The 11,359-nt window shown below is 34.1% G+C and overlaps 1 protein-coding gene across 1 annotated transcript in view; it reads left to right on the forward strand.

Annotated features, from left to right (window-relative positions):
- LOC148163733 (contactin-1-like) overlaps positions 1-681 on the forward strand; it is a 146,636-nt gene extending 145,955 nt beyond the window's left edge. Inside the window, exon 12 of the mRNA XM_088025713.1 lies at positions 598-681. Coding sequence (XP_087881839.1) covers positions 598-681 — 84 coding nt within the window. The remainder of the gene's footprint in view (positions 1-597) is intronic.
- Positions 682-11,359: the final 10,678 nt, after the last annotated feature.

An 11,359-nucleotide genomic window follows, 5' to 3' on the forward strand; every position in this document is an offset into this window, starting at 1 on the left:
ATTTAATATCTGATTGTCTTCTTTCCAACCATTTTCCCATGTCTGTCCCCTTTCTTGTTCTTTCTGATGTCTTCTGCTTTATTTTCTAACACTTTCACTGACATTTTATTTCTGCTATCCTATTTTTAGCCAAGCTCTTGCTTGTTTCTGCATGTTCCTTCTCCTTTCAAGGCCCCTTTTTAGGCATCATGCTCTTGTAAGTATACAAAGTATTTTCTTATTTTTCTGGCCATATCTATAGTGGGTGGTTTTTCTGTTTCTTGCTTTATGTTTCTTCTAATATTCTCTTTTTCTGCTTGTTTTCCTTTCTGCATTTCATATGAAAATCTCTTCACAAATGTCTAGAAACCCTTCCTTATCTACTCAAAACATTTAAGAGGTGGCACTAAGAAATCAATTGAAAATTCTATGTGTATGGAGATAAAACTCATCAATGGATAGATCTCTCGAAAAGTGATTGAGTTGTGTGCAGGCTATTACCACCATATATTGGGGGAGTCAGGAGGTAAGCAGGTATAGTGTGTGTGTATGTTGAACTGCACTCTTCTTAAAGCTTCACGATTATTTTTCAACTTTTACTCAATTTTTCTGTTTCAGTGTAAGAGTGGAACTTTCCAGTTAAATTCTGCAAATGGATCTCAGATGTGCCGTGAGATACGAGATAACCATACTTCCCAGTAGACCCAACAGTCTTGCTTGACACCAGTTGCCTCATCGTAGTTAAATAGTACCCTCGTTCTCTTTTAAATGTGTCCTGATTTTGATGATAAATTTTATGATCACCAGCCTGTCACTTAAAACAGCAACAAGGAGCCTTGCTCAGGGTCTCTCAAGGGTGGCATGTTTGCTCCCTTCAATCTCTATGGGTGGTAGCATGATGAGCAAATCCAGAATTAGCAGATTTACTGGGTTGCATCTCATCCCTTGACATATCCTTTAGCATATGTCAGCCTGCCGCAGACTGTCGCCCTGACCATCATAGACAAGAATCCCATGGAGCTGATAGAGGGCTTTGTATTCTGTTATTCAAAGAGGCTCCTGGTAGGGACTAGGGAACAAGGATGTTAGGTAGGTGTCCAGAAGGTAGCCTGACTTTTTGTTTCCGTTTATTGAATACTTTATTTGCAGTTTATTTACTTGTATGTATGTAATTATATACAATGCCTTTGTTGTCCCTTCAAGCAAGCTACAGGGAGACTGTTCTAGCAATGCATACGTGTTCTAGAAATTAGAGCTTCATCATTTTACTGAAATAATTTGTATGACAACGTTGAATTAGAAATGAACTTTATCCAAGATGTTACAAGTGACTTTAACATTTCATTTTAGAACAAGGTTAGCAAGGGGAATAAGTAATATTTGACTGCTTGCAGAAATCTTGCTGTAAAACAAACCCATGATATCCTAAGCTCTTTTTAACATTGAAGAACTACTGTTCTGACAAATCAGATTAGTACTCCATCACACTATGCCATGGTATGAAAGAACACTATCGAAATCTGCGTTGTTGGTCTATATGATGCTGAACGGCCAGTTTACCATTATCCACATTTAGTGTTCAACTTTACTTTTTGATAGGAGAAAAAATAACTCTAATTTTTGAAGGCTTTTTCTCTGTTATGATACATCAAAATAGTCACTAAATCAATATTTGCAAATGTCATTTTTTAAAGACTACGACTGTTCTCTGAGTGCTTTCAGAATGTTCCAGAGAGTATGCAAACTTTCTCTCTCTCTCTCTTTTTTTCACTCTCCAACTTTTCCAAAGATTGATGATGCTTTTTATTCAACAAATCCACTCATTCTTGTCATTGTTCCCTTTTCTCAAATGGTACCAATGACTTACTTCTTGCTGATCCAATATTATTTCCCCTCTCACTCAGGCTGCCTTGATATTGTTTACTACTTATTCACTACTCTTAGTGCCTAAGATGAATAATTTTCTTGCATCTCTCAAAATCAATTATTGTACTTTACACATGACTCCATCTTGGGTTCTTTGATTCTGCCTATATGTCCAGTTCAAGCTTCTGCATGTTCATGATTTCAATTTCCATTTGAGTGCCAATGGCTGCAAAATGCATGACTACCTAATATCATTTTTCATTACGTTAAACTTTGGAGTTCTAAACAATTGGTGGGGTGTACAGTTGCTGTTTTATGTGCCTATTTAGCTAAGTGTGTGTGGAAATCAGTTATAGGAACAAGAAGGACCACTGAAATGTCCTTTTCACATCCCTTCAAAGTTTACCTTCTCTATAATACTATTTTCTGATCCGTCTAAATCGTAGTTCTTATCCTCAGATTTCCTATAACATTTCATTTTTAGCGATTGAGCTTTTGCTTTTTGTCCTAAATCTGCTCACTTCCGTTACCCAATTGTATTGTAAATTCATGGGTAGCAAAAATTGGATCCTCTACCATTATACCCCCTTGCGTGCCCTTCACCGGGCAATGTGTAGGTGCTCATTAAATACTCATTGAAAACTTTTTAATCATATTGATGGGATTTTCCCCATACTTTGGATTCAATTCAAACATCATTTAATACATATCCTTTCCTAGTAAAAAAAATTACAAACTAAGACTTTTTAATCTGGTTACTGGCCTTTAATTATGCTAACTGCCACTATTAAGTTGCATGACTGAGCCAAAGAAAACACTGACTGTTGGTTACTTTCTGACTTGTGATTGATGAAATGTTACTAAGTAACATTAGGTCATATTCTTTGTCAGAATGTGACTTGGTCTTTGGCAGCTACACCATCAATTAGCAATACTGCTGATAACCTCTATTTTATATAGCAAGCAATTTGTTTTTCCATACAAGCTGGGAGAAGGAGAGAAGGAAATGATAGTCGCTCATTGCCACAAGTCATCTGTAGTAAGAATACTAGATTAAAAAAATCTTTAAAATATCTATGTGGTTAACTACATTTTTAGGCATGCGTACATGGCCATCTTGGTAGGATTTCTGATCTATCATTAAGTATTAATTTATTTTTATTGCCAACTTTTAATCTAGCTATTTGATGCTTCATTTCTTACCTAAAACTTTTGACTCAGAGTCAAACATCCATGTCTCCATACCAAGGTTCCAGGAGCATTCACATTGCCAAACCAGAATTGCTAACTTAGCTTCTCTTCGCCCCCCCTTTTCTGAAATACATTCTACTGAAGTAAATTCAGACCTCAGTGCTTTGATCCCAAGTACTAAAAAAGGAAAAAAGTATTTATTTAATATCTACTATGTGCCAAGTAATATGGTGGCCATTTCTCAGAAATTAATAAATGAAAAACATAGGCCCTGAATAACTCATACCAAAACAGTATGTAGCTCATTAGGTACCAGTCTAGTTTTCAATCTTCAGTCTTTTTCATTCCCAACTTTTGCTCTACCACTAACACAGACCTAGTCTTCCCTTTATACATAATTGGAACCATAATTGATATTGCTCCTCTAGGGCATACATTCAGCAATAACTTTTATGACCATGTACTAGTAAAAGGCTATACACTGTAATGTTGATTGACTGATACTACATTGGCATAGAAGAAACTCAAAAAGTCTAAGAGGGTAAACTGTTTTTCAGTGTTCTGAGTAACTTATAATTAAAATGCAATCAATAAGGAGAATCATCTACTTTGGAATTAGACTGTTAAAATCATCTGCATTAGTGGCATATCCAGTTCTGATTTTCCTCTAAAGATAAGAATTTTAGAGGTTTTCCACTTATCTAATATTGTTTTTATATTTACCAAAACTGTCAGTTGGTGTGGGGAAATATAAATTCAATATGGATTTCTAGAGTAGAAAGAACATATCCCAAGCTTCAAAAATAAACATACGTATGGAAGCATGCGGGAAGAAGGAAGAGCTTTTATTGATGGAAACTGAAGCATATTGGGTAAATAATAAACTCCAAAAGTCCTTCTAGGGAGTCACTATTTTTAAAATCCCTAAACTAACTGATAAGAAAATAAAAGATTAAGGCTTAAAGTCAGATTTACAAAATCTAACATGCGGCTATAATTGATTCAATGTTTTCTATGCAAATGAACACATTTTACAGAGACAGTTGGGCATTAATATTAACATTTACTTCTTAGTACACAAGTAGCCAAGTAATAAGTATTAGTCAGCTATTCTAAGACTCAACCCTATCGGTAGCCCCATTTTGCTATGCCTATAGATGTATGTGTATTTTTATTGGTAATCCAGGCATAGATCCAATGCACGGTCATACATGAATTTACAGAATATAATGCAGTCCATAAAGAGAAAGGAGTATAATGTGCAGTGAAAACCAAGGCATTCCATGTAATTTGGGGGGGAAAAAAGTGCACTTTTCTGAGTTACATCTGTGTTCAAATTCTAAATTGAAGTTGAACAACTTTAAACCACTATTTGAGAACAACAGTGGAAAACCAGACCCAGGCAGTAACATTTAAAAATAATGTGGGCACATTTTTATGCATTTATTTCCAAATATGCCCTGTATAAAAGTACACTTATCTTTTGCTTAATAATTTTAATTTGTTCTTGAAACTCTTCTGCTAGGTGAAAATTTATTAAATGAAGAAACATTCTCATTAATCCTAATGGGAAAAATTTGTAGATATCCCAGCCCACACAAGGTACCCAAACAGTTCTTATAGGTAGTATAATGTATCAATTGAATTAAAACAAATTTATATAAGTCATAAAAAATTTGAACATAAATAATACATTTTGTACATAAAAAGTAAGGTAATTGAGGTTTATTTCATTCACCAAAGAAAAGAATACTTGGTAATGGTTTAAGGTTGGTAGAATTTGCGGAAGAGGGTTAAAAGGAGTCATCCTTCAGAAGATGATAGAAACTCAAGTAACTAACTTCTCTCAGCAGGTCTTCAAAATAAGTCCCATGTGCTTGATAACAGCCCTAAGGCCCTTTTTTTTTTTAAATACATGGAAATAGCATGCAGTCAAACAAGCTGAGAAGTTATAGAAGATGGTCTCTTTCATCTCTCTTGCTGGTGTACATTTGCAAAGCAAAACTTTTTAGGTTCATCCAAATATGACATACAATCCAAATTTGTTCCAAATGACAGTCTTTGTTTTATGTGAAATGGTGAACGTAACATATTATAACATAGGTAGTATATGTTTGAGAGTAAAAGAAAAAGTATATATGGAATCATTGTCCAGAAAGTGTTATAACTTTTTAAGGGCCATTAAGCAAAAAATGATGAACTGAACATCCCTTACGTGGAATAAGTCTATATAATTATGCTATAATCAGAAGAAGCATACAGCAATTCAGATGAAAGGTGATGGGGCTCAAATCAGACTGGCAACTGTGGCAATAATGAGAAATGGCTGATTATGACTATATTTGTATGTTATACACAGCAGGATTTCTGAAGAATTTAAAATTGAGTATGAGAGAGGGAGAGATCAAGAATGACTATATGGTTTTTAGCCTGAGCAATTAGAAGGATGAAGTTGAAGGTTGGGAGTGGAGCAGATTTAGGTGAGAAAATGAGGAACTCAGTTCTGATATGAGCTTGAAAAATGCATCAGATATGCAATTGGAGATGTTGGAGATGGAGGGAGAGACAGCCTGGAGTGTAAATGTGGCAGTCTTTGGCAGGTAGATGGTATTTAAAGGAACGAGACCTGGAGCACTCCACCACTGAAATGAGGAAGAAGAGAAGGAATCAACACAGGAGATAGAGAGGGGTGACTACCACGGTGGAAAGAAAATTAGGTTAGTACATGGTCCTGGGAGCTAAGAAACAAAGAGAGAAAAGGGGAAAGTGATCTACTGAGTCAAATGCTGGTGATAAGCCAAAAAAAAAAAAAAAAGAGGAATGAGAATTGATCTTTGGATTTATCAACATAGAGGTCTTTGATGACTTTGAAAGTACTGGTCCTATGGAGATTAACAAAGTCTTATTAATTTATCTTTAGTAATTGATTAGTGGTAAGTTCAGTTTGTTCTTCTGGAGTTTGATGTGTTAGTCTAATTACTTCAAATAGAATAAGCAAGATCTTTATTTAAGTAACTTGAGATACCAAATTTTACTGCTTTAGCACCAATATTGAAATACAGTTTTTTCTCGATTTCAACTAATTATTGTGCATCTCCTATATACATTGCTCACTTTTTAATATATAAAATTAAATGAGGTATATTTTATCTTACCCTCAGAAGCTTTATAACAGATGAGATATTTCATGATAACGAGCAGTATAGAAGCAGACAGGTTTTGTTTCAAATCCCAGCCTCAAACCTCTTCAAGAGTCCATGTTATATTGCCAATGTAGGAGTATAAAATATGGGTAGTTAATGTGACCTGGTGGTAAATTTCCTCATCTGGAATAAGTGAGAAAAATTTATATTAAGATATTTAGCACAGTGCTAACATCTAATAAATGAAAGATGTTAATATCGTAACTTCCTAAAGCCTTTTAGTCACCAGTAGTGATAACACATTCCATTATAAGATAGTTTTTAAAATAATAAAACTCCATTATGAAATACAATTCAGATTTTTCTTGAATTGACGTTGGCATACTGAAAATATAACATAGTTATTGAAAAATTTAATGTCAGATCATGAATTTAACAAAATATTTTACCTAGTTCTTTGTCATAATTAATACTTCACACATTTAAAGTTATCTGTATTTAACTTTACTCCAAAAACATTTTTTTACTTATTTAGTAAATAAATAAAAACTCCTATTTATAAGGCTAGCTTTCTCATTGTATAATTTCTTCAGTTAGACCAAAATACCTATTCCTCTATAATTTCCTTCACTCTGCTATTTCACATCTGATAGATGTCTGAAATTTTATTTCTGGTGTATGATATATCATGGACACTGGGTTGATTTTCTTGGTTTTAAGAAACAGTGATGCCTCCTTTAAAAAATTTTACAATTTTTTAGTGTGCACTGTTTATTTTACTGTGTGGCTGACAAAAATAGTACAAATTAATCTACAAAATGTCAGTAGTTTATAAAGATTTGAACATAGAAAGAATCTTCTGACAGGGGTGATGAGGTATGTGGTTGTCCTAATTATACAATGTGCTAGAGGGTTTTCTATAAAGGGTCTATAGATAGTAAATATTTTAGGCCTTATGGTCCAGACAGTCTCTGTTACCATTGCAAAAACAGCCATAGGTAATATAAACAAATAAGCAGAGCTTTATTCCAATAAAACCATATTTATAAAATTGGTGGCCGTTCAGAAAGGGCCATAGGCCATAGGCCATAATTTGCCAACCCTTCTCTAGAGAACCAAATTTTTAGCTAGGCTATGACCTTCATGTTAGACTGGGCTACTTTAGTGGCACATACTCTTTTAACATTAATAGATTCAGGGATGCCTGGGTGGCTCAGTCATTAAGCGTCTGCCTTGGGCTCAGAGTCCTGGGATTGAGTCCCATATCGGGCTCCTTGCTCAGTGAGGAGCCTGCTTCTCCCTCTCCCTCTGCTGCTCCCCCTGCTTGTGCTCTCTCTCTCTCTCTCTCTCTCTGACAAATAAATAAATAAAAATCTTTATAAAAAAACAAAAACAAAAAACATTAATAGATTCAGAACTGAAAGAAGAACAACAGAAGTTCATTCAACCATACCCTCAAAGTGCATGCTGTAGATGACCTCGTGAGCGTAAAACTATCATATTAAAAGTTATTTTGGATTCTTCAGAAAGTAAACTAATTTGTATATAATTCAAGAAATGTTTGTGTATAAAGAAATCTGTAGAGAAGAATATTTAAAGCTTTTCTTCACTGTAACTAATAAGTTTATGTTCATATCCTTATAAATTAGTATCTTTTATTTTAAATTTTATTTTAAACAGAAATTCCTGTGGGTTTTTTTTTTTTCAATTCAAGAGGTATATAGGGAGGGAAAGGTGACATGCAGAATTTTGACATTGTTAGGATGTGATTTACTTAGGGATGTTTGCAAGATTCATGAAAAACATAATTTTAAAATGGGATTTTAGAAATGGAGAAAATTAATGACTGTTATAAAAATAAATTAGTCTACTAAAACATAGGAAGTGATGACTCCTTTTCAAAAGTAAAGGGAATCAGGGGCACCTGAGTAGCTCAGTCAGTTGACCGGCCTACTCTTGATTTCAGCTCAGGTCATGATCTCAGGGTCCTGAGATCGAGCCCCCTTGTAGGGCTCTGCACTCAGAGGGGAGTTTACTTCAGGATTCTCTCTCTTCCTCTGCCCCTCCCCACCTGCTCTTTCTCTCTCAAATAAATAAATACATAAATACATCTTTAAAAAAAGGAAAGGGAATCAGTGTGATCAGATGTAGCAGGTGGAAAAAGATGCAAAACCCATAGGTCATGGGCAGAGAAGAGAGGGCTCCTGCTGGAGCTGGAGAATAAAGCAAAGGAATGTATTTTCAAATAGATAATGATATTGATATTTTGTTTTTATTATCATCAGTTATAGAAGTTTAAGTACGATTTAATGCCAACACAGAAAAACTGTGTTACTGATTAGTGTGCACATCAAAACAATCTATTGGAGAAAAAGGAGGTAATAAGAGCTTCCTTCAAAAAGTTCTTTGTTGTAAATCTACTTCAGACAGTGTTTTTAGATTAGGCTCTAAACTCAGGCTGAACACTGCCAACCATGATAAACAGAACAATTAAGTTTGGGAAATTTTATGAGTCAATGGACCAAAAAAACTATCCTATTAAAACCATTCTAGTGGATTATTTTCTGAATGTTAAGATATGTAAAATATGTTTACCCAAAAAGGCTTAAAATGCACATTTTAATGTGACTATTTAACCAATTTCTTTCTTTGTTAAATTTCCATAATTCACTTAGACATTGAAAAAACTAAGGAAACGTTAATTTGGAGAAGTGCATATCTACAATTTATCAGTAGAATAAGACCTATGGAGACTAGACACCAAAGTTCATCAGAGAGCAGGCTTTAACAGACAAATGAGAACAGAATTTTTCAGAAAAGCCAGAGTTAATTTTTGACAACTTGCTGGATATAATTAAATAAAGTGGGATTACTAACAGCTAGTAAGGAATGTTGATGTGAAGTTTACTCATAAGCATTTTGTTGTGATTGATATTTTATTACACATTATTTTTCATTTTCAAATTTTATGATAGTTTAATATTTAGATAATTTCCTTACAACTTTCTCAAGACTGCCACTAACTCTATCAGCAGCTATTCCAGAGACATGTGCCTGCCAGGGCTCCAACAGGTTGTACAAGGTAATAGAGTAAGTGTGTAGTCAACAAGGTGCCAATGGTAACGTTTATCGGATTAGTGGAGGTCAGTTAAAATTGGAGGTGGAGAAAGACATAAGTGGAAGTCAAATAAAAGATGAAAGGCTATGGAAAAGATAGGATTCCATCCCAGACTGCTTCACTGTCTTTAGCCCTTTGTTCCCACTTTGCCTACATCACTGAGGATGCAGATATAGGATTATGCCAAATAAGTAGAGGCATTAGAGTTGAAGGGTCGGGGTGAAGAATAAGAGAAGGAATCAATTTTATATAAGCTATATTGGTGACCCAAATCCTACCTACATATCTCCGTTATTTAAAAGGAGATGGAAGACTGATTTTTCTACTAAAATGTAGTTTATTAATTTCTTTTATTCGTTCAATAAATATTTGTAGAGCACTTACTATGTGGTAGATATTATTTTTTTAAAGATTTTATTTATTTATTTATTTGACAGAAAGAGAGAGAGCACAAGCAGAGGGAGAAGCAGGCAAAGGAGAAGAATGCTCCCCACTGAGCAGGGAGCCCGATGCGGGACTCAATCCCAGGACCCTGGGATCATGACCTGAGCCGAAGGCAGACGCTTAATGACTAAGCCACCGAGGCGCCCCTGTGGGCATCAGAGTTACAACAGAGAACAAAAACTAGATGAAAATCTCCACCTTCATTCAAGCTCTTACACAGTAAGTTAAATTAAGAAAACGTATATTTTATTAAACAAAAGACTTTTTTAAAGCTCAAGATTCTCACAGGACAGAACACAAATATTTTTACTAAATAGAAAGCTATGCCCTTTATTTACTTTCTACTTGAAGCTGAATTTCTATAGGAAGAGTCTGATTGGGAGGAAAATTGCAGGTAACTTGTTTCTGAATTAATCCTAGAAAAAGTTAATTATTTTATCACTGAAATTTTCTATCCTATTGAGTTGACAATGTTTTTACATAGCACTGATTTTAGAGAGGGACCTGGATGTTTCTGTTCAAACATGCCTGAGGAAGAGGTTTTTAAAAATATTATGGTGTGTTAAAGAAGGATTTTAATTATTCAGTTGACATTTATATAGGGTCTATGAGTATTATTAAGTGTAATTGAAAATATAACTATTTTGTGTTTAATCTCAAGTTTGAAAAGAAATTTAAGAAGCAAAAGGCAACAGTTCTTGGTGCTAACCTTTTCAAAACTAAGAAGGACAAAAGCTAAATAGTTTAAATGTAGAAAAAAAAACGCATTAATCTTCAAATTAGTCGACCAAGGTTCATATTCTAGCCTGTGATTTTGGACAATTCATTTAAAGTTCTGAAACTCAGGTTTTTCATCTGTACAGTAGTGATAATAATACCTGTTCTTCCTCAAGGAGTTGATGTGAGAGAAGATCAAAGACATAAAGGAGGTGAATATGTTTTTATTAACACTAAAGTCCTAAATAAATTTTAAAAAATGTCCTGAATCTATAAAAGACTATTGAGTATAAATAATGTAATGAGAGCAAGTTATTCATTTTGAGTCAGATATTAAATGTTTTTGTTTTTTAAGCTTTTTTCACTTACTCATTTCTTATTTCTAATGTGACCCCATGGAGAGAAAAGACAAAAAATAATAGCAAAATGAGATCAAATTAATGTTTGTCATTCAGACATATTTATTGATTTTTAGCTTCCTTTTCTATTTTGCTTTTCAGAAGACATGTGGGATCATTTCCCTTGACTTTTAGGAAGACATCTTGTTCCTATGTCAAGCAGTAACACTTATTTTAATTCTCTTCACAGATCCTTAGGATGCTTGGCTTAGCTTTGGGGTGAGCCAATTGCATTTTAATGCAATGATATTTAAACTTCATTTCAAAGTCCTAATTCCAAGAATTAAAGTAAACACTCTGGAAAGCCTCTGATGTACTTTTTTTTTCCCCTCCCTCGTATATCTTTCTTTGTGTTTATAGCTGGCTTCCTCTTAATACTACACACTTCACTTTTCCCTCCTGTTAATGATATTAGATGAACAGTAAGGACCTTTCTTTTATTCTTATAGATATAATTTTTCAAAATTAATTATAATTAAACAGATTTATTGGAAGGTATGAAA

Source organism: Eumetopias jubatus, unplaced genomic scaffold (assembly GCF_037043125.1).
Source record: "Eumetopias jubatus isolate StellerSeaLion01/CBP00866 unplaced genomic scaffold, mEumJub1_p1.0 scaffold_8, whole genome shotgun sequence".
Lineage (NCBI taxonomy): Eukaryota > Metazoa > Chordata > Mammalia > Carnivora > Otariidae > Eumetopias > Eumetopias jubatus.